General features: G+C 56.5%; 1 protein-coding gene across 3 annotated transcripts; it reads left to right on the top strand.

Moving 5' to 3' along the window:
• Nucleotides 1–854: 854 nt before the first annotated feature.
• On the top strand, nucleotides 855–23,403 carry LOC116956584 (uncharacterized). Of its 3 annotated transcripts, none has more exons than XM_076054642.1 (6): nucleotides 855–1,176; nucleotides 3,966–4,100; nucleotides 6,174–6,338; nucleotides 8,367–8,543; nucleotides 11,397–11,693; nucleotides 14,384–23,403. In XM_076054642.1, the coding sequence occupies exons 2-6, from the start codon at nucleotides 3,968–3,970 to the stop codon at nucleotides 15,658–15,660; spliced, it is 2,049 nt and encodes a 682-aa protein (XP_075910757.1). In that variant the 5' UTR covers nucleotides 855–1,176; nucleotides 3,966–3,967; the 3' UTR covers nucleotides 15,661–23,403. The 3 variants fall into 3 exon arrangements, with proteins under 3 accessions (XP_075910757.1, XP_075910759.1, XP_075910758.1); XM_076054644.1 differs by lacking the exon at nucleotides 855–1,176 and adding an exon at nucleotides 1,594–1,773; XM_076054643.1 differs by lacking the exon at nucleotides 855–1,176 and adding an exon at nucleotides 1,594–1,980.
• The last annotated feature ends 307 nt before the right edge of the window (nucleotides 23,404–23,710 follow it).

The following is a 23,710-nucleotide window of genomic DNA, read 5'->3' as shown; positions in this document are numbered from 1 at the left end:
TCTCTATGCGTCTCTGTGTATCTCTATGGGTCTCTGTGTATCTCTATGGGTCTCTGTATCTCTATGGGTCTGTGTATCTCTATGGGTCTCTGTGTAACTCTATGGGTCTCTGTGTAACTCTATGGGCCTCTGTGTATCTCTATGGGTCTCTAACTCTATGGGTCTCTGTGTAACTCTGTGTATCTCTATGGGTCTCTGTGTATCTCTGGGTCTGTGTATCTCTATGGGTCTCTGTGTAACTCTATGGGTCTATGTGTATCTCTATGGGTCTCTGTGTATCTCTATGGGTCTCTAACTCTATGGGTCTCTGTGTAACTCTATGGGTCTCTGTGTATCTCTATGCGTCTCTGTGTATCTCTATGGGTCTCTGTGTATCTCTATGGGTCTGTGTATCTCTATGGGTCTCTGTGTAACTCTATGGGTCTCTGTGTAACTCTATGGGTCTCTGTGTATCTCTATGCGTCTCTGTGTATCTCTATGGGTCTCTGTGTATCTCTATGGGTCTCTGTGTATCTCTATGGGTCTCTAACTCTATGGGTCCCTGTGTAACTCTATGGGTCTCTGTGTATCTCTATGCGTCTGTGTATCTCTATGGGTCTCTGTGTATCTCTATGGCTCTCTGTGTATCTCTATGGCTCTCTGTGTATCTCTATGGGTCTCTAACTCTATGGGTCTCTGTGTAACTCTATGGGTATCTGTGTATCTCTATGGGTCTCTGTGTATCTCTATGGGTCTCTGTGTATCTCTATGGGTCTCTGTGTATCTCTATGGGTCTCTGTGTAACTGTTAAAGTGCGCACGCTTCCGCAGCATCCAGGCCCCCACGCGGCCCTCCCCTCGCCCGGGTAGCCACGTTCCGGGGCCCCGCTCATCCTCGGGCCCCGGAACGTCGAGTGGCGACGGGGCGCGCGCGCCACTCACGGTTTTTGGAGACCCCCACCCACCCCACCCACCCCACCCCCCACCCCCCGCCGCCCCAGACAAAAAAATGTTTTGCTCCAAATCTTTAGCCGCCCGTTCGGCGCGGGGTGTTTGTTGTCGCCCCATTTAGCAGCCGATCGGCGGCCTTCCCACGGATGCAAATCGCCAGCGAGCCCCTCCGTCGCCTTACCCACGGCAAGACCGCGACGACTTCAAGAGCCGCCCGTGGTGGACTCGTCATTCACGATCGATACCGGTGCGGCGAACGAGACATCAACGGGAGGAGGAGGCGAAGGAGGCCCTCCCCTCTCACCCCACCCCTCACCCCACCCCTCACCCCACCCCTCACCCCTCACCCCACCCCTCACCCCTCACCCCTCACCTCACCCCACCCCTACCCCTCACCCCACCCCTCACCCCCCCACCCCCACCCCTCACCCCCCACCCCTCACCCCCCCACCCCCACCCCACCCCCCACCCCTCACCCCACACCTCACCCCTCACCCCCCACCCCCCACCCCTCACCCCCCACCCCCCACCCCTCACCCCCCACCCCCCACCCCTCACCCCCCACCCCCCACCCCTCACCCCCCACCCCTCACCCCCCACCCCCACCCCTCACCCCCACCCCACACCCCACCCCCACCCCACACCCCACCCCTCACCCCACCCCTCACCCCCACTCCTCCTGCTGGCTCAGGCACCACGCTCCGGGTTTTTGTGTTCGCTGTCGCGGGCGGCCGGGCCGGGTTTTGGGCTCTCGGCTGGGGGCCTCGGGCGAGGCGGCCCGAGGCGGCCCGAGGCAGTACAGAAAGTTGGTTGCTGGGGGGCGCTGTTGGCCGACGTGGATTTGGTGAGAATTATATTTGTGTTTTTTTTAGTCGATGAGAAACCGGGAGAGCCTCCCTCCCGCCGCCCTACTGCCTCCTTTATAATAAACCCCCCTGGGTCGGAATTCCTGCCACACGAAGCGGCCACATTTTCTAGCGTTTCAAGCCCCACGGCGTTTTTGTCTTCAGTGTAGCAGCAGCAAGCAAGCAGAGAGCGAGAGGGGCCCTGAGTGAGTGGAATTCAGCCAGCTCTCCTTACCAAGTGTCTCGCAGTTAAAGGCTTGCGTGTGTGTGTGTGGCTGTTTTTTTTTAAACTCGCCACGTTTGCAGGGAGTTGTGTCCGTGTGTGTGTGTGGCTGTGGTGGTTGTTGCTGTAAAGGAATCTGAATGCCTTCGGGCGCGTTGCAGTGGCGAGAGCAAAGCAACTGTGGAGCCTTTTTTTAAAAAGCAGTGCCGGTTGAATGCAAAGAGAGGCGTGTGTCTGTGTGTGTTGGCGTTCTGTGGCTTCGGTGGTGGTGGTGATGATTCAGGCGGGGATCTGTGGGGGTGTAATTATCCACCTCCAGCGATTCTGGGCGCTGCTGTGTTTGATAACCGTGGCGGGCGACTTGCAGCGTCTGCCTCTAAAGGCATTGGCCAGGGACCCCAGGAGATCCGTTCTGGTGTACACGGTTAACACACACGAAGAGAGACACGGCCAACACACACGAAGAGAGACACGGCCAACACACGGCCAACACACACGAAGAGAGACACGGTCAACACACGGCCAACACACACGAAGAGAGACACGGCCAACACACACGGCCAACACACACGAAGAGAGACACGGTCAACACACGGGCAACACACACGAACATCTCCCGTGGAGTCGGGCCAGGCTGCGGTGGGCAAGTGCTGTTTGCGAGCACCTATAGAAGAGGCCTGCACGGCACACGGGTGGTTCAACACCACGCCCGGCCGCCTTTGTCTCCCCAGTGGCGATTTTTACTACACACCACGCCGGGTATTCATTTCAGGCTGAGCCGACCTAGGGGACGCCCATGACCGGTTAAGATAATCGTCACTGGTGTTGGCCACACACACACACGGAGAATTTGCATTTTAATCCACAGTTTAGCTACGATTATGTAGCAATGTCTTATAATTACTGACCATTGACAATTGACAATTCAAGAATTAATGATTGCAATCGTAACATTCCAATAGACGGAGACTGGGTCTGTCTGTCACTGTCTAGAGACCCATCAGAGACCAGTCTGTCTTTGTCTAGAGACTCCATCAGAGACCAGTCTGTCTGTCTTTGTCTAGAGACCCATCAGAGACCAGTCTGTCTGTCACTGTCTAGAGACCCATCAGAGACCAGTCTGTCACTGTCTAGAGACCCATCAGAGACCAGTCTCTCTGTCTTTATCTAGAGACCCATCAGAGACCAGTCTGTCTGTTTTTGTCTAGAGACCCATCAGAGACCAGTCTGTCACTGTCTAGAGACCCATCAGAGACCAGTCTGTCTGTATTTGTCTAGAGATTCCATCAGAGACCAGTCTGTCTATCACTGTCTAGAGACCCATCAGAGACCAGTCTGTCACTGTCTAGAGACCCATCAGGGACCAGTCTGTCTGTCTTTGTCTAGAGACCCATCAGAGACCAGTCTGTCTGTCTTTGTCTACAGACCCATCAGAGACCAGTCTGTCTGTCTTTGTCTAGAGACCCATCAGAGACCAGTCTGTATTTGTCTAGAGACTCCATCAGAGACCAGTCTGTCACTGTCTAGAGACCCATCAGGGACCAGTCTGTCACTGTCTAGAGACCCATCAGGGACCAGTCTGTCTGTCTTTGTCTAGAGACCCATCAGAGACCAGTCTGTCTGTCTTTGTCTAGAGACTCCATCAGAGACCAGTCTGTATTTGTCTAGAGACTCCATCAGAGACCAGTCTGTCACTGTCTAGAGACCCATCAGGGACCAGTCTGTCACTGTCTAGAGACCCATCAGGGACCAGTCTGTCTGTCTTTGTCTAGAGACCCATCAGAGACCAGTCTGTCTGTCTTTGTCTAGAGACCCATCAGAGACCAGTCTGTCTTTGTCTAGAGACCCATCAGAGACCAGTCTGTCTTTGTCTAGAGACCCATCAGAGACCAGTCTCTCACTCCCTACAAACGCCCCACCACGTAAGGACTCTGAACGGTGACCCCTGACCCCCCCCCCCCCACGTAGAGATGGAGGCCGGAGGGTCGCAGGCTGTCTCTGGAGGGCCCCAGGCTCTGTCCGCCCCGCGGGCCACGCTGCTCAAGCGGGAGGCCGCCGAGCGGCCCTGGCCGGGCGTCATCGTGAAGCGTGAGGTGGTGGATGGTGAGCGCTGCCCCCCCCCCCCCCCCTCCAGATGTCGTCTCCCTCGCCTGGTGTGCAGGAGGTCGTGCGTTTTCAATGCAGACCCTACCGGCGTATACGGAGTTTACACCTTAGACTGCAGTAGGACTCTACATGATCGGCGCCGATGACGGGGGAGGATGGCCGCGGGTAATTCGACATCGCGGATAACCCAGAAATATCAAAAATATCCACGGATCTCTATGCCGAACACCGCTAATATTAGGTGTTAATAAAAGTTGACAAAATAAGTTATCGATATAAAAATCACTCAAAGTGAAGCACACCTGACGATTCCGATTGTTACTCTTTCGATTAAGAACGAATACCAACAGCGATCGAGGATGCGCGTGCTCAGTGACGATGAAACTTTCCTGGCTCCCGCACAGCAGAAGACTCGGCCCACTAAGCCGATGACGGCAGCAGACCCACAGCCAATCAACATCAGCCAAACGCCGCCACCCACCGTCGTAAAGATGTGACAACTACTGCGCTGTAGAGGCGATCCAGCGGATTTCGGCTTAACTGGAGCAAACATCTTCTTTGGTTCTTTCGGTAAAGTCACGTAGAATGAGAATAAAATAATAAAATTAATAAAATAACACTATAAAATTCTCACGACGTTTCGGCCACAACACAAGTGGCCTTCTTCAGGTGAAAGGAACAAACCTGTCGGACGGCCTTCTTCAGGTGAAAGGAACAGACCTGTCGTCCCGAGGAACAGACCTGTCTTCCCGACAGGTTTGTTCCTTTCACCTGAAGAAGGCCACTTGTGTTGTGGCCGAAACGTCGTGAAAATTTTATAGTGTTATTTTATTAATTTTATTATTTTATTCTCATTCTACGTGACTTTACCGAAAGAACCAAAGAAGATGAATCCTTGCAGTCACGAAAGCTTTAAATCGAAATTTGGAGCAAACATATTTGTTCGGTTTAAGGACGCGATCTGTGATGAACATTTCCAGGAATAACAATGTCGTAAAACTGTTTTTAGATGATAAGCATTTTGGGCTTAAGGGAATATCAGGTGCACGGTTAAACTATTTAAACTATTTGTATTTTACCCAGTAAGGCCCCAATGAGCTGCCACGTAGCTCTTTCTCAGAAGCGACCTGACCATCACAAATGACAGCTCAAACGAATTGGCTTATCAGCATCACGTGGAAACGTAGAGCAGCGGCCAAATACCCTGACGCCTGATGTACAGGGTGCTTCAAACAAATGTGAACACTTCTCAGAATTCGCGACAATGACCACGAGAAAATGTGCCATCTCCGGGCTCTGGAGACCACTTGGAGAAGATTCCAGGCACACGTTGTTGACAACGATGGCGAACAAGTGGAGACTCTTTCCCTTTCTTTTTGAAGCTATTTACATTTGTTGTCATGCTACAGTGTCGTATTATCCATTATTTTTCCATTAAAAACCACAGTCCCATATAAGTGTTAACATTTTCGTGAAGCACCCCCCTGTACATTTTGAGTCCGAGAAAATAGTCGCCCAGACCCAGGCCTTGTAAGTTGGTGACACGGCCATTGTGAACCCCATGGTAGAGAGAGGGCCACCCCGGTGGCTAGGAGATGTTAGATCCCTCGCCTGGTGTGCAGGAGGTCGTGGGTTCGATTCCGACCCTGATGATGCTCGCTGTATTTGGAGTCTGCGTCTCTCTCTCATTATTATCATGGTGGCTAGGAAATGTTATCTCCCTCGCCCGGTATGCAGGAGGTCGTGGCTTCAATCCCGACCCCTAGACGATGCCCACTGTGTATGTGTAGTCTGTGTGTCTCTCTGTCTCCCCGTGGTGGTCACGTGGACTTTCCTCTGGGCCTTCCGGCTTTTTCTTTCCTGAAAATAGAATCGACGTCACGCGTTTAGCGTTATTTGCCTGCTGCGATAAATTTCCACACTGTGATCATATCAGCCACTTCGTTGTGGTAGCCACGTCGCTTCTGAAAAAAGAGCTACGTAGCAGGTCAGTGGGGGCTTACACCTGGTAACAATAACAAAATAGTTTATAGTGTTGGTTTCCACCCTCGCTCGTGTTCCTGTGAGCAGGCTTCAGGCCTGACGCGGTGGCACTGTCACTAAAGCGTGAGCACGAGGAGGACGAGGAGGACGAGGAGGACGAGGAGGAGGGGGAGGAGGGGGAGGATGAAGAGGAGGAGCCCGGCCATGATGCCTGGCCTCAGGTGAAGGTGAAGCAGGAAGACTCCGCAAACGGTACGGCCTCGCGTCACCCACACACGCCCACACACGCCCACACACACACAAACACGCCCACACACCCAAAACAACAACAACAACCGCCATTCGCCACTAAGTGGCGGTGACATCACCACGACGCTTGTGCCAGCCCATGTGCACCTTGAGGCCACGTGAAGTGTCGAACGCCCACCGGCAGGAGGTCACGGGGCAGACCCAGCAGGTGCCAGGGGTCGACTGACTGAGATGAGTGGCCGATGCACCACCTGTGCCGCCTACTGTTCCGCCTACTGTTCCAACCTGCTGTGCTTTAGCCACCCGGCGCTCCGCTCGTTGTTGTGAGCGTCGCTCCTCCGCCCTCCGTTGTTGTTGGAGGGCGACTGCCTCCAACTGCCCAGTATCGTCCTTCACGAGCCTCCTCCACAGAGGCCGATCTTGACACCGCTGGTACCGGTCATCGGCAAGTCCACACAGCTCCACGTCCTCCTGTACCACGTCACTCCATCTCTTCTCTAGCCCGTGCCGCTCCCATTTAGCCCCCTCGATCCGGCCCCCGTTTGGCCGCTGTGGTGGCTACAAGCACCACGAAGGGGTTTAGCCGATTTTGAAATTGGCCTTCACTCTGTGACATTTCTCACATCCACCACGGCGTTACCGTCCGGCACCACACACACGTACACACGGCGCAAGGCATGCCCGGCGTCACCCGCGGTGTCGGCCAATCCAGGGGCCGAACTGGGAGGGGCACCGCATTCCCCCCGCGTTCCTCTCCGCCACCTGTGAGGTGCAGCACAGAGCTCCGCTATCCGGCATCCGTTGGGGCATGGAGGGCGCCGGTTAATCAAACGAGTGTGTGTGTGTGTAGAACGTCTTTGTAATCGCACGTAGCTCAAGTGTGCTCATCGGAGGTGCGGGTATAATGTGACGTCATCCTGCTCTATCTAAGACCGGAAGCAGGTGTATTTATTCACTAGTCTGGCAAATCGCCCGATGATGCTGGTTGATGTGATTTCCAGCAAACCGTCACGGTACTCAAATTGTAAATGTTGTGGATTTGCTCTCCCAAACACATCGGTGAGCTGAAGAAGTCACTAATTGGTGCGTTTGTTTACGTGACAAACCTTACTGGCCGTGTTGGGTGGTGGAGGGTTACGACACAACATTTATTTTTTTATTTAAAACTTTCGTGACTGCAGTTATTCATATTCTTAGCTCTTTCGGTAAAGTCACATTGAAGGGAAACAATAAAATAATAAAATATATATAAAACAATAAAAATTCTCACGACGTTTCGACCACAACGGTCATCATCAGGTTTTCACACTTGTTGATGACCGTTTGTGTTATGGTCGAAACGTCTTGAGAATTTGTATTGTTTTATATATATTTTATTATTTTATTGTTTCCCTTCAACGTGACTTTACCGAAAGAGCTAAGAATACAACATTTATTCTCATGGCGATCGAACCCAAAAGCCTTTATTATGAATCATATTGGTCGTGAAAGCCTGCTAAGTGTAAAACTAAATCAAAGCTTCTTTGGTTCTTTCGGTAAAGTCACGTAGAATGAGAATAAAATAATAAATTGATAAAATAAAATAACACAATAATATTCTCACGACGTTTCGGCCACAACAAAGGCGGCCTTCATCAGGTGAAGGGACGAGACTGTCTGGTAGGACAGCGCTGGAGTGAAAGAGCCACGTTCAGATCACGACCTTTAAGCTGTGTGAGAGGAAACAAAGCGCCTTGACAAAGGAATTAGCATATCATTTAGCATTGAAATGGCTGAGTGATTAGCTTGTGACTGGTCACAGAAATAGCTATGTTAAAACATACACATCCGCAGAGGCACCCCTTGACAAAGGAATTAGCATAGAATTTAGCATTGAAATAGCTAAGTTAAAGCATACACATCCGCAGAGGCACCCCTTGACAAAGGAATTAGCATAGAATTTAGCATTGAATAGCTGAGTGATTATTTGCTGCTGCTACCGCTGCTGCCACTGCTCATTGTTGCGGTCGTGGTCGCGCTGCGTGGCGACAGCGAGCCCGCGGAGCGAGGACGACGAGACGGGGGGTGCCGGGGGGGTGGGGGGAGGGGCCTCGTCGTCGTCTCCGGAGGGGGCGGCCGACAGGACGGCTGCCGAGGTGGAGGTGGAGCTGAGCGACGAGGACGGCGGCGGCGGCGGCAGTGGCGGAGAGACGGGAGCCGCTCACTCGCGTGAGTGTCACACCCCCCCCCCACCTCCTCGGTGATTGTGGTGGTAGTGGTGGTGGTGGATACCGGACAGTGACGCTGTCATGGCTGTGGTGGTGGTGGTTGCCAGAAGGTGAAGCTGTGGTGGCGTCTGTGGCGTCTGTGGTGGTGGTGATTTCCGGACGCTAACCCTGCTGATTCTAGTCCGCTGTTCCCCTCGTGGCGCTCGTAGCCACCACATCGACCAATGGGGGGGGGGGGCTTTGCTGTACGGGCGAGAGGTGGTTGGTGGCACCTCCACTTTCATTTCATTTCCCACTAAACCACGTATTAAATATCTAACTAAGCTTGTACCGGAGGCCTCAGGGTGATGGGCATCCATGACGTCCCCTGGCCAAACTTTGTTTGGTGGAGCCAGGACACTGAACTCATATCCTTGGCGTTCCTGTAGAAACTGCAAAAAGATATTGAGAGTGGCCACGTGTAAAGTTCGAACGCTCACTGCGGAGGAGAGGCTGCCACCCCTCTGTCGGGAGCTGGACCGGTACCGCCTGGATCTCTGTGGCATTCAGGAGGTCCGGTGGACCGGTTCTGGCTTCTGCCACCATGAGGGGTGGACAGTCCTCCACTCGGGGCAGGAAGAAAAGAATGAAGGGGGTGTGGGAGCGTAATGATGAGGTGTGGAAAGCTGTAACCCCCAGGCTACTGTGGGCGCACTTTGCCATCGACCAGAGGTGATGAGTGGTGGTGGTGGTTACTTATGCCCCCACCGAAGATGAGCATCAGTGGAGGGATGCAGGAAAAGCCGATGAGTCAGATTCCTTCTATGACCTCCTGTCACAAGTGCTAGCTAAAGTGACCCCTCGAGATAGTCATCCTGTTGGGTAAGATTAATGCCCGAGTGGGTCATGATGCTGGTACTGGGGCTAGGGTGATTGGAAGGCATAAGCGGCTGAAACACAGCAAGTTGGCACAGTGAGGGCCACATCTGGTGCATCTGCCAGTCGTCTCGGTCAGTAAACCCATGGCACCAGCTGGGTCTGTCCCATGACCTCATGACAGCGGGTGTTCGATATTTCACACGGCCTTAAAGTGCACCTGGCCTGGCACAGGCACCATGGTGACTTCACTGTCACTTAGTGGCGAATGGCGGGTATTGGTGGTGTTTGTGGTGGTGGTTATGGTGGAGGCTGAGTCGACCTAGTGGAGCCCAGGACCGGTTCAGATTATTGTCACTGGTGTTAGCCGTGAACGGGAATCGAACTCGGGTCGCTGGGTTCGTAGCGCATCACGCTAACCGCGACGCTACCGCTCCACTCAAAGTACACAACAACAACCGCCATTCGCCACTAAGTGGCGGTGACGTCACCACGACGCTTGTGCCAGGCCATGTGCACCTTGAGGCCACGTGAAGTGTCGAACGCCCGCGGGCAGGAGGTCACGGGGCAGACCCAGGTGCCACGGGTCGACTGACTGAAATGACTGGCTGATGCACCACCTGTGCCCCCTAGTGTGCCAACCTGCTGTGCTTTAGCCACCCAGCACGTACATACACACACGTACATACACACACATACACACACGTACATACACACACGTACATATAAAGATCCCCCATATAGCCTTAACAGACTGTAGAGGCAAGTGCTGTTAGCGAACACCTATGAAGGCCAGAACGGTACACGAGGGGATGGGTGGCCAGCACCACGCCCGGCCGCCTTTGTCTCCCCAGTGGCGATGTTTACTACACACCTCACCAGGTACTCATTTGAGGCTGAGTCGACCTAGAGGAGGCCCGGGACCGGTTCAGATAATCGTCACTGGTGTTGGCCATCAGCGGGAATCGAAACCCGTGTCGCCGGGTTCATAGCGCAGCGCACTAACCGCTACACTACCGCTCCCCACATACACACGTACACACACGTAAACACACGTACACACACGTACACACCCACACGTACATATACTCGTACACACACGTAAACACACGTACACACACGTCCACACACGTCCACACACGTACACACCCACACATACATATACTCGTACACACACGTAAACACACGTACATACACACACGTACACACCCACACGTACATATACTCGTACACCCACGTACACACACGTACACACCCACACGTACATATACTCATACACACACGTACACACACGTACTCACACACACGTACATATACTCGTACACACACGTACACACCCACACGTACATATACTCATACACACACGTAAATTCACGTACGTGCATACACGTACATATACACGAACGCACACATAAACACACGTACATATACACGAACACACACATAAACACATGTACATACACACACGTACATACGTACACACACGTATGTGCACACACGTACATACACACACGTACGTGCACACACGTACATACACACACGTACGTGCACACACGTACACACACACGTACACACACATACGTACACACACGTACACACATGTACGTACACACATGTACACACACACGTACACACACGTACATACACACACGTACATACGTACATACACACACGTACGTGCACACACGTACATACACACGTACATACATACGTACACACACATACGTACATACGTACACACACGTACATACACACGTACACACACGTACATACACACACGTACGTACACACACGTACATACACACACGTACGTGCACACACGTACATACACACACGTACGTGTACACACGTACATACACACACGTACACACACGTACACACACACGTACGTACACACACACGTACATACACACACACATACGTACACACACGTACACACACATACGTACATACGTACACACACACGTACACACACACGTACATACACACACGTACACAGGAGGCGGCGCCGCCGCCACTGCTGCTGCTGCCGGCGCGGGCGACGCCGAGCAGCTGCCGCGGTGCCGTCACTGCGGCAAGGCGGCGCCGGACGCGGCGTCCCTGCGGCGGCACGAGCGCTCGCACACGGTGGAGCGCCCGCACGTGTGCGGCGAGTGCGGCCGCGGCTTCCCGAGCCGGCGCAACCTGCGGCGCCACCAGAGCACGCACGCGGGCCAGCGCGCGTTCCCCTGCGCCGACTGCGGCCGCGTCTTCACGCAGCCCTCCAGCCTCAAGATGCACTCGCGCACGCACGCCGGTGAGTGGGCGGGAGGGCGGGGGGCTCCCTGGCCACCCGCTTAGTCACCCCGGCTAGCCACCAACTGGCCACCCCGGCTAGCCACCCTGCGAGCCATCTCGCGAGGCACCCGCTTAGTCACCCCGGCTAGCCACCAACTGGCCACACCGCTTAGTCACCCCGCGAGCCATCTCATGAGCCACCTGCTTAGTCACCCGCTAGGCATCCTGCTAGCCGCCCCCTAGCCACCCCCTAGCCACCCCTCTTATTTCGTATGGATTAATAGCAGCAGATTCAAGATGTGAATGCGGCTTTGTTATCCCCTCAGTTGTCTGTTCAGAAGCAGCGTGGATCTCGTCCGTTCCTCCGTTAGAGGAGTGAAGACGATGGCAGCGGCAGCAGCGGCGGAGTGTTTACGATCGCGGTCGATGGTTTTGGGATTCGTGGCCACACTCTCGCAGGACGCGGAATCTTTCACGGCGCCATTTGTGCATTCGGGAGGCCGCATCGGCCGCATCGGCCGCATGGCCCCGGTTCGGGTTCGGTTGATGGTCGACCCGTTGGCGGGCATTGGAAGGTTGAAACCGGGAGGTTCGACGGGTCAGGGTCGCCGTACGAGATGTTGATCCTCGACGTCGGCCGCAGTCCAGAGGCTCGCCTCCGCCTCTTGCCTTCGCTTGTATTCGTGGCGTGGAGCGAGGCTGCTGCTGTCGTCCGCAAGGGGAGTGGCGTGGGCAGGCGGCGCCGGGTTTATGGTCCCGATGTACCGGAAGGTTTCCGGGTTGACGGGAATGTTTTGGTTCTCCCGGACGGCCGCCACTTTCACGACGGATTTGAGGCGGAGCGATGTCGGGGTGACCACCGGGAGGCAATGGGGGGGGGGGGGGAGGGTCGGCGTCGACCTCGGCGTACCTCAGATGGCCACGCATCGCGATGTTGGGTTGCGTACCGATAGCTCGAGGCGTGCGAGCGCCGTGTCCCCACGCAGGTGAGCGATGCTCTCCCGTCGAATACACGAGGGGGGCGAGCGTGGCGATCCGCTCGCACATCACAGCCACCAAACTGGTTCCTGCCAGTTTCTGGATGATTTTCGCGCGTGTCTTTTTTATCCCGTTGCTCAGCTGCTTAATTTGTTGCATTAAAGTGAGAATTCGATCGAGCACCACTCCTAACGTATTTTGGGGAGTGGGTCCGCGGGTGACGGTTTAATCACAAAACTCCGCGATCTTCAGCGTACTTTTTGGAATGCGGAGGACGCTGCCTCGGTTTGGGTTTGGCTTAAATCGCCTGGGGTAGAAATAAGCCGCCTGCTCTCAGGTGGTACGGTGGCTTGCAAGAGAGGGGAGAGTCGGGCTATAGCCAGACTCTCTCAAGTAGCTTGTCGTAGGCTTTACAAATAAGAGAGATTGGCCTGTAGCTGTGCGGGTCATCAGCAGGGTTTTCCTGGATTGAGGAGAGCAATGACTTTTGCTTTTCTCCAAGGTCTTGGTAATCTGCTGGTGGCGATGATTTTTTTTTTCTTTTGAAGTTTCTCCGGCCAGCTTCTTCCTTTGCTGCCAAGGTGTTTTAGGAATTCCGGGTAAATCCCATCTATCTCTGGGGCTTTACTTGCCTTTCTTACCGCCAGTGTGGAGGCATCTGCTCCTTCTGGAAGTACAGCTGCAGACAGAGGAGAGGTTTTTTTTTGTCGCAGGTTGCGACTGAAATCTTTTGAGGCTTGATTTTTTTTTTACCGTGCTTTTTTTGTTTTCGACTTCTGATTGTGCGCCGCTATCCCGTTGGCAGTCGCCCCGGGGTGTTTGAGGGAGCCACTCCACCCAGCTTCCACAGTAACCCCCCCACCACATGGTCTGCCGCTGGAGTGCATGAAGTCAACAGACTGTCGACGCTACCTCGTCTGGCAGAATCTAGCGACTGCAGAAGGGCTGTTGCGATCTCTGGGTCACCACCCGCTAGCCACCCCCTAGCCACCCCTAGCCACCTCCTAGCCACCCGCTATCCACCCCTTAGCCACCCGCTAGCCACCCCCTCGCTACCCCCTAGCTATGCCCTCGCTACCCCCTCGCCACCCCCTAGCCACCCCCTAGCCACCCGCTAGCCACCCCCTAGCCACCCGCTAGCCACACCCTAGCCACCCACTCGCCACCCCCTAGCCACCTGCTAGGCACCCGCTAGGCACTCCCTATACACGTGTTCGCTACCCTCTACCCACCCGCTAGCCACCTCCTAGCCACCCACTAGCCACCCGCTAGCCACCCGCTAGGCACCCGCTGGGCACTCCCTCGCCACCCGCTAGCCACCCGCTAGGCACCCGCTGGGCACTCCCTCGCCACCCGCTAGCCACCCGCTAGGCACCCGCTAGCCACCCACTAGCCACCCGCTAGCCACCCGCTAGCCACCCGCTGGGCACTCCCTCGCCACCCGCTAGCCACCCGCTAGGCACCCGCTAGGCACTCCCTATCCACCCGCTACCCAACCCACACTCACTTAAACCCCCGCGGAACTGGCCAGGAAGATTCACTCACAGCCCCCTGCCGCCACCACGCTCTGAGCGCCGCTCTCCCTCCCTCCCTCCCCCTCCCTCCCTCCCTCCCTCCCTCCCTCCCTCCCTCCCTCCCTCCCTCCCTCCCTCCCTCCCTCCCTCCCTCCCTCCCTCCCTCCCTCCCCTCCCTCCCTCCCTCCCTCCCCCGCCCCCTCCCCCCCTTGCGCAGCGGGAGGCAGCGCGGGCCGCTCGGGCATCCACGAGTGCGCCGAGTGCGGCAAGCGCCTGTCGGACGCGCGCAGCCTCAAGCGGCACGCGCGCACCCACACGGGCGAGCGCCCGTACGTGTGCGCCGAGTGCGGCAGCGACTTCCCGCACGCGTCCAGCCTCAAGGCCCACGCGCGCACCCACACGGGCGAGCGCCCCCACTGCTGCCCGCTGTGCGGCAAGCGCTTCGCCCACCTGCACAGCCTCAAGTCGCACGCCCGCGCCCACCTCGGCGAGCGGCCGCACGCCTGCAAGATCTGCCGCAAGGCCTTCCGCAACAAGTGGAACCTCAAGCGCCACCTGAGCACGCACTCGGGCGAGAAGCCGTACGCCTGCGCCGAGTGCGGCCGCGGCTTCCTGCAGTTCTCCAACCTGCGCACGCACGCGCGCGTCCACTCGGGCGAGCGGCCGCACGCCTGCGCCGAGTGCGGCAAGGGCTTCGCGCAGCTCTCGGGCCTCAAGATCCACGCCAAGACGCACACGGGCGAGCGGCCGCACGCCTGCGCCGAGTGCGGCAAGGGCTTCCTGCACCGCTCCAGCCTCAAGGTGCACGAGCGCGTCCACTCGGGCGAGCGGCCGCACGCCTGCGCCGAGTGCGGCAAGGGCTTCTCGCAGCTGTCGAGCCTCAAGATCCACGCCAAGACGCACACGGGCGAGCGGCCGCACGTGTGCGAGCAGTGCGGCCGCGGCTTCCCCAACGGACGCAACCTCAAGCGCCACCTGGCGACGCACACGGGCGAGCGGCCGCACGCCTGCCCCGAGTGCGGCAAGGGCTTCCTGCACCTCTCCAACCTCAAGATCCACGGGCGCATCCACACGGGCGAGCGGCCGCACGCCTGCGGCGAGTGCGGCCGCCGCTTCTCCAACCTGTCCGACATGAAGAAGCACTACCGCACGCACACGGGCGAGAGGCCGCACGTCTGCGGCGAGTGCGGCCGCGGCTTCACCAGCGTGTGCAACCTGCGGCGCCACCACGTGCTGCACACGCGCGACCACCCGCACGAGTGCGCCGAGTGCGGCAAGCGCTTCTCCTTGCTCTCCACGCTCAGGAACCACCTGCGACGCCACCGCCAGAGGGGCCCGCCGGGGCCAGTCCGGCAGGGCCCGGGGCCGGGGCTGGGGGGGCTGCCGGCGGAGTGGCCGGCGGAGGGCCTGCCGGGGCCCGCGGGGTTGGAGGAGGAGGAGGAGGTGGAGGAGGAGGAGGCGGGGAGGCCGCGCAGTGGAGACGGCCGGCCCTGATTGAAGGCTGCCGGAGCGAGCGTCCGCAAGTGCTGCTTAACTCTTCTTAACTTTGGTTGAAACGTCAGTGTTCTAGTTTAGTTTTTGTTGTTGCTCACAGTACTTGACTAAGGGATGGGCCGTGGTGGCTCAGAAGTTCCCCGGACACCGAACCGGCACCCCCATCTGGGAACCCTGGGTTGGAATTCTGGGATTTGGCCGTCCAACCTGCGGAGATTAGACTGGTGGGCTGTAAAGTGTGGCTAGCTGGTGGTCTCAGCCCTGTCACCAACGAGATCTATAGACTCGCACAGAGACTCGTAGACTCGCACAGAGATCTGTAGACTCACATCGAGATCTATCGACTCGTATAGAGATCTGTAGACTCGCATAGAGACACGCAAACTCGCATAGAGATCTGTAGACTTGCATAGATGTCTATAGACTCGCAGAGATCCGTAGACTCACACAGAGACTCGTAGACTCGCACAGAGATCTGTAGACTTGCATTAAGATCTATAGACTTGCATAGAGATTTATAGACATATAGAGACATATATAGACTCATATAGAGATGTATAGACTCCCATAGAGACCCGTAGACTCACGTAGACTGAGTTATGATGAACCCGGGTTCTCAAGTGTGGTCTCATAAAAAACCCGTAATCGTTTTTATGTTTTAACTTTGGTTAAATTCTGAACGAACTTTTCTCATTTCTGGTCCCCAGCGCGCTCCGTTAGCGCGTGGGAACGAGCGGTAACAGGTGTGTGGAGGGCCCTCAGAAGGACTTCCATGATGCCTCCCTCTGCGGGCCATTCCGACACTCCGCTCTGTGAGAGTTCCACATTCGACTACGCACAACGGATACGGTAGCACAACTTTTTGTACATGTATATGAAATTCGCAGTGTATTCCGAGTCTCGCACATTTCAAGAGATTTTTTTTAGCCGGACGGGCGGCGGGTGTGGCAATCCGTATGCCCCTCCCTCCCTCGGGTGTTGTGTTCGCCACGGACGATTCACCAGCTCGCTCAGCGTCTCTGTAGCGCCTTAGCAAGGGAGAGCTTCTTGAGTTTGTTAATGGCGACGCCGCCGCAGCCTCGTGCAGCCTCGCGATCTTTTTCGCAATCGTGAGTGGCCGACCCACTGACGCTTCCCTGCCCCGAGAGGGGGGGGGGGGGAGGGGGGCTCTCGTTTTAAAACGCCCTGGCAAACGGAGGGACGACGGAACGGGGCCAGGCCAAGTGACGAGAGGGAACGTTTCGTGGAAATCGACCGACCGGTTGGGTTTTTTGTTTTTTGTTCGTACCTACCGTGGCCTTCACAAGATCGTCGGCACGGATCACGCACTTAATGGAGGGATACGCCACCCACACGCAGCGTTCACGGACAGATGGACGAATCGTAATCGTGCGCTATTTTCCCACCCAAGAAATTATCGGTGAGTCTGCATACTTAGGAGTGTGCTGCTATGTTTCGGATGGGTTCGGTTAATTTTATTAACGAGGAGGTTTTGGCTTCCGTGTGGGAGGAAACGCTGATGAGCAGGGGTTGTCTCCGCACGGCGTGTAAGAAGTTCAACGTCTGTATGTTACGTACAAGCTAGGTAACCCAGAGAGCAACTCAACCCTGGGCAAGGCAGCTTAGCTCCCAGCAGCTCGCAACCCCACCTCCTACAACACTTCGCAAGCCACGGTGGTCACCAACCCAAGCACTGACCAAGGTCACAATCGCTCGTACGGTCACCTCTGGGGAGAGGAGGGGCCGATCGTTCAGAGTGATCTGGTCAGAGGCCTTGGGCCAAATGTTAAAGTCTCCCTCCATCCGCTCCCCTCCCCCAGACGAAATGGCTGTAACAAAGCGACCACCCGCTCTGCACTTCGGTCAGACAAATGCGCGCGTTGACTCCTCGAACGCTTTTGGAGATGTTCAAGCTCCGACGACTCTATTGCCACCCTCCAGCGGATGCTTCATCTGGCGTCGCATGACCTCTGAACCCCCAGCAGGAAGACGATTTCACACTTCCCCTCTCTCTCTCTCTCACGAGCCTCGCGAGGTCCGTCTCGGGGACGTGGCCATCGGCATTACTGACCGATGTGCGCGGGAAGCTCAATTCACTTGACACGCACACACGTACCCGTACACACACGTACCCGTACACACACGTACCCGTACACACACGTACCCGTACACACACGTACCCGTACACACACGTACCCGCACACACACGTACCCATACACACACCTAACCGCACACACACGTACCCGCACACACACGTACCCGCACACACACGTACCCGCACACACGCATGCGTACCCGTGCGCGCGGCAGAATGTGGGATGACCTCTCCTGGGTCGGGTCGCCGTGTTGTGGGTACAGGGTCCCCTCCCCAGCTGTGGTAGCGGGCTGTGTGCACGCTCACGGGGGTCTAGGGGGCTGTGTGCACACTCACGTGGGTCTAGGGGGCTGTGTGCACGCTCACGGGGGTCTAGGGGGCTGTGTGCACACTCACGTGGGTCTAGGGGGCTGTGTGCACACTCACGTGGGTCTAGGGGGCTGTGTGCACGCTCACGGAGGTCTAGGGGGCTGTGTGCACACTCACGGGGTCTGTAGGGGGCTGTGTGCACGCTCATGGGGGTCTAGGGGGCTGTGTGCACACTCACGGAGGTCTAGGGGGCTGTGTGCACACTCACGTGGGTCTAGGGGGCTGTGTGCACGCTCACGTGGGTCTAGGGGGCTGTGTGCACACTCACGGAGGTCTAGGGGGCTGTGTGCACGCTCACGTGGGTCTAGGGGGCTGTGTGCACGCTCACGGAGGTCTAGAGGGCTGTGTGCACACTCACGGGGTCTGTAGGGGGCTGTGTGCACGCTCATGGGGGTCTAGGGGGCTGTGTGCACACTCACGTGGGTCTAGGGGGCTGTGTGCACACTCACGTGGGTCTAGGGGGCTGTGTGCACGCTCACGTGGGTCTAGGGGGCTGTGTGCACGCTCACGGAGGTCTAGAGGGCTGTGTGCACACTCACGGGGTCTGTAGGGGGCTGTGTGCACGCTCATGGGGGTCTAGGGGGCTGTGTGCACACTCACGTGGGTCTAGGGGGCTGTGTGCACACTCACGTGGGTCTAGGGGGCTGTGTGCACACTCACGTGGGTCTAGGGGGCTGTGTGCACACTCACGTGGGTCTAGGGGGCTGTGTGCACACTCACGTGGGTCTAGGGGGCTGTGTGCACACTCACGGGGTCTGTAGGGGGCTGTGTGCACACTCACGTGGGTCTAGGGGGCTGTGTGCACACTCACGGGGTCTGTAGGGGGCTGTGTGCACACTCACGTGGGTCTAGGGGGCTGTGTGCACGCTCACGTGGGTCTAGGGGGCTGTGTGCACACTCACGTGGGTCTAGGGGGCTGTGTGCACGCTCACGTGGGTCTAGGGGGCTGTGTGCACGCTCACGTGGGTCTAGGGGGCAATCTTGGACCGTGACGCCATTGGCGCCCACGGTAGCCGACGCGGTCCCGAACGACGTCGCGTGATCTTGAACGTCGGCCGCCAGCGGTGGGTCGTTATTGTTGCGGGTGACGCCACAGCATTAACCCCCCTCCAGTTCCGATGACGTCTGGCAAGTCGCAGGGTGGGTGTGGGGTGAGTGTGTCCCGTTCACCGCCCAATCTGGGAACACGCGGGTGGCTCGTTATTTAATTTTATATAGACGAAGGCGTAGCAGCAGCGCCGTTGTTTTTATAAAGACGTCGGTACTCACCGCAGAGAACCGTAGCGGCATGACCGCCGGAAACTCTACGATTGCCGGCGCCAAAATCTGCGCCACACGCCGCTCCGCGCATGGCCCTGTGGGAGCCTCGACGTACCGATAAAGTTACTTCGGTGTTTCTTCTTTTTTTTCTTCTTCCGGTTCCGGAATCGGAACAAAAACCGATGTACGTACGTTGACGTACGTCATCAAAACGCCTAAGTACGCCAGCGCCACCAAGCGGCCAACAAGCGGTTAATGAGTGCCCGCCGTTGTTGACGCAAGCGGCACTCGAGCCAAGCCCGGACGGTGGGCCCACACTGGCCCGAGAGACTCGATTGGCCGATGAGAGAATGGAGGCGGCTCCGAACCAACCCCCAAACTCGTGGCTTTCTTAAGAGGAGGAGGAGGAGGCGGTGGAGGAGGAGAGGCCTGGCTGTGTGAACCCTTGCCCTGCCCGATGGCCGGGACTTGCTTCGTCGCCACCGACTGCGCGCTTGAGCGCGCGCGTGGAGGACGAGGCTCGTGAAGGCCGCTGCTGGGCACCCGCCAGGCGAGGTGCACGTTGGGGACTGCTGCTACTGTGGCAGTTGGGAGGCGGTCGCCCTTCAAATAACGACGGGATGGTGGAGGAGCGACGCTCATGATGACGAGCGGAGCACCGGGGAGGTTACAACGCAGCCAGTCGGCGCATTGGGGTGCGCGGCTGGTGGTGCATCTGCCATTCGATTCAAGTCAGTCAACCCATGGCATCTGCTGGGTCTGTCCGTGACCTCCTGCCAGCCGGCCTCAAGTGATGGCCTCAAAGTGCACCTAGCCTGGCACGAGCGTCGTGGTGACGTCGCCGCCACTTAGTGGCGAATGCCGGTTGTTGTTGTTGTTGCGTGGCCACCTCTGTGGTAGTGCAGTGGTTTGCGCTGCACAGCGCTACAAACCTGGCTTCCTGAGTTCGATTCCCGCTCAAGGCCAACATTTGTGTAAAAAAAATATGAACTGGTTCTGGGCCTCCCCGAGGTCGACTCAGCCTTAAATGAGTACCTGGTGCGGTGCGTAGTAAACATCGCCACTGGGGGAGACAAAGGCGGCCGGGGGTAGTGCTGGCCACCCACCCCCTCGTGTGCCGTGGCAGCCTTCATAGGTGCTGCTACTCGCTAACAGCACTTACCCCAACCAGTCTGTTACAGGCTACACGGCGGGACCTTTGTCTTGATTTTTTTGTAAGCACCTTGAATATGAACCACATGAAATCAACAACGGGTTAACGGCAGTAACCTGGGATAAGCGTGGACGTGGATAAAGCTGCAGCGCGGGCATTGGCGACACAATGACGCCTGAACGTTCAAAGAGATATGGTTTAGGTGGCTTGGAGGTCACAGTGCTGGACCGGCATCTCTGGGACCCTGGGCTCAAATCCAGGCCGCAGCTGCGTGCTCATGATCAAGACGGTGGTTTCTAATGTTGAAGGCAACGCATTCTCCCGGCCTGCCATCAACCTGGAACCGATGCAGAACTTGAGACCCAAGCGCCACCAACGTCGGTGGCAGAGGCGTCGATCAATATCCATTCTATTCCATTCTATTTTATTTCGTATTTATATAAGTGCCCTTTCCAGGGTGCTTTAAGATGCAATCCGATGGCGTTCAGTGAGGAAGGTGATGGAATGGACGGACAGGGGCTTGGAATGGAGATGATGTTGAAGGGGTAGGTAAGGCAGAATAAGGTGGAATGTGATGGTGAGTGATGGTGCCTGATGGGTGGTGCAGCGTGGATGAGAAGTAGTGGGGTATGGGAGTTGTGAATTGCGCGTGGATGAGGATAGGTGGAGGGTGGTAGGGGCAGAGGTCTGGTGGCCGGAGAGTTGAGCCGATGGAGGAGTGCACCGTCGGGCTGGGGGAGAGATGTGGCCAGACGTCGGAGCCAGGTCAGGAATTAGGGGCTGGGAGCGGGTTCAAGGCGGGCGAAGCAAACGAGAATAGACGGGACCTGAGCGGCGAGCGAAAGGTGGAACGCGAGGGTGACAGTCTTGACGTGGAGTAGGAATTTGTTCCATGGTGCAACGGGGCAAGAAGAGAGAAGGAACGGAAGCGAGACTGGGCACAAATAAAGCCGTGCTCGGAAAGATGGCAAAGCTCGGCTTTCAGACGTCCACACGTCCACACGTCCACACGTCCATTCTCAAATCGTGCTCGGACGTTGTTTGCGCCGCCAACTGCCCGCCCGGCAAGTCTCCCGTTCGGCGAGGGGCGGTTTCCCGGACCGGTTCAAAATGGTGCAGGTAACACCGCCCCTGAAACAAAGTTTGCCTTGAGCCTAAAGTGACCCCGCAAACTGTCGCCCGACCGAAAACCCGAGTAGGATTTCAAAGGCCGCGGAGCGCCAGTGTCTCTGAAGCGGTCGCGACTTCCCCGCGTCACTGCGATTGGGCAAAATTCAACTCATTGCGGCCGGCATTCCGGAAGTTCCACAGCACTGTGATGGCTCGACCTGAGGATCACGGACGACCTCTACGAGGTCACGGACGACCTCTACGAGGTCACGGACGACCGGAGCGCCGCAGCGATTGGTTTGGCCTCGACCTCTCAAGCCGTCTTCGACAGCACCGATCGCGAGATGCGCATCGGGTGGCCATGGTCAAAGTTCGCCGTATCGGGTACGGCTCTGGGGTGGATTGTATCGTACAGCCCCCCCCCATAGGGGCCGTCCATAAATGACGTCACGCACCTAGGGAGGGGCGGGGTAAGACATTTGTGACGAGGAGGAGGGGGGGTTTGAGAAATAAATGCTTTCTCCTACAACATCAGAGTGCAGCGCCACGTTAAATACGCAACTACAATGACAACAATAGTTTAAAGCGATTTGAAGCGTGTTTTATTTATGGAGGTGGGGGGGGGGCAGAGCTTTGTGACGTCATTTGAGGGGGGTGTCTGACTTTTTGTGACGCTGGTGTAACGAGGGGGGGGCAAAAATCGTCCAAAATCGCGTGATGTCATTTATGGCCGGCCCCATACCGTAAGGGCTGCGTCCACGGGCTCCATCGCCGTGGGATCAGTCCGGGGCGATGTTGAAGCGCCCTGCACTTGGAACACAAAACCCGCGTCCGGACAGAAAACCTCGCCCGCTTTGCCAAGCGACTCGACCACCTTCACGGAGGAGCGGGTGCGGCCTGAAGACACTGGAAGTCTCTCCAGCCCTGCGAGGTTTACACAAACCCCGGCGGAGTCTTCGTCGTCGTCGCCGTCGCCGTAGTGATGCTGGTGGTGTTTTGGGTGCTTCACAGCTGCGGTTCTTTAACCGTGGTGGCATTTCAGAGCGCTTCGTACTCGCAACGTGTACGGTGCCCGCACGTTCGCACCGTACGTAGCCAACCGCGCTGATCGGAGGTGCGGGGGGAAGGACAACAAGCTAAACAACAACAACGAGAAGCGGTTCTAGATCAATGAGATTGTCAACATAGAGGATGCATCACAGCTCCCAATGGCTTCCTAATTATCGGAAGGAAGAGCGTTCCAGACGGCCGCACGTCACCGTAGCGGCGTGGGAATGGGGAAAACCGAGGCTTTGCCGGTTTTAAATAAGCGGAAAGGTGATATTAACGATAAGGTAAGCACAGGTCTAACGGTCAGTTTTCCCTGAAATTTGCTCGATCTGGTCGTATTGTGGAAATCTAAGCAGGGTTGAACCTGGATAGCCCTTAAAAGGTGGTGGAGCTCCTGGGAACATCCAGGGGTTGTGGACTCGAGCATGCGAGGTGGCCAGGAGACACCATTACAAGGGATGGATTTGTGGGTACGTCGGTTAAGACCTTTCGCTCGATGCTCGCCGACTGGACCGGCGGAGATTCCCATCGCCGCGCGGTACAGTATATATTGTGCGGTGTAATGCACGTGGTGAAACTCGCCGTCCCGCTTGCTTTCCTCGTTTGTAATCTTCATGTTGCTGACACAGACGCAACGAAGCATCGTTCCCGTGTAGCCATCGAGAGGCATCGCGGTTCTGAATAAAATATCTCCCATGACCCCAAGGCGAGGTGCTTTGCTTTGTCGCTTTTGTGATAACCGCGGCTAAGGGGCCGTCCATAAATGACGTCACGCACCTGGGGGGGGGGGCGGGGTTAGACGTTTGTGACGATGTGTGACGAGGGGGTGGGTTTGAGAAATGTGACGTCACACATCAAAATGCGCAACTTTAAATAAACATGGACAACACGTTCTACTTAATTAAATAGACTTTTTAATAAATGTTTTCTCCTACAACATCAGAGTGCAGCGTCACATTAAATACGCAATTACAATGACAATAGTGATTTAAAGCTTTCGTGACTGCAGTGA

The sequence above is a fragment of the Petromyzon marinus genome, chromosome 66 (genome assembly GCF_048934315.1).
Source record: "Petromyzon marinus isolate PM22_M1 ecotype Great Lakes invasive population chromosome 66, UKy_Petmar_22M1.pri1.0, whole genome shotgun sequence".
Taxonomy (NCBI): domain Eukaryota; kingdom Metazoa; phylum Chordata; class Hyperoartia; order Petromyzontiformes; family Petromyzontidae; genus Petromyzon; species Petromyzon marinus.
Note: the sequence above shows the minus strand (reverse complement) of the source record. Positions and strands in the feature narration are given on the sequence as shown.

Bases quoted from the DNA above. Each gene is read 5' to 3' on its own strand.
- LOC116956584 (XM_076054642.1), top strand. From the start codon at position 3,968: ATGGAGGCCGGAGGGTCGCAGGCTGTCTCTGGAGGGCCCCAGGCTCTG. The intron at 4,101-6,173 runs GTGAGCGCTGCC...TCCTGTGAGCAG, and splicing joins GAAGCGTGAGGTGGTGGATG to GCTTCAGGCCTGACGCGGTG. The intron at 8,544-11,396 runs GTGAGTGTCACA...ACACGTACACAG, and splicing joins GACGGGAGCCGCTCACTCGC to GAGGCGGCGCCGCCGCCACT.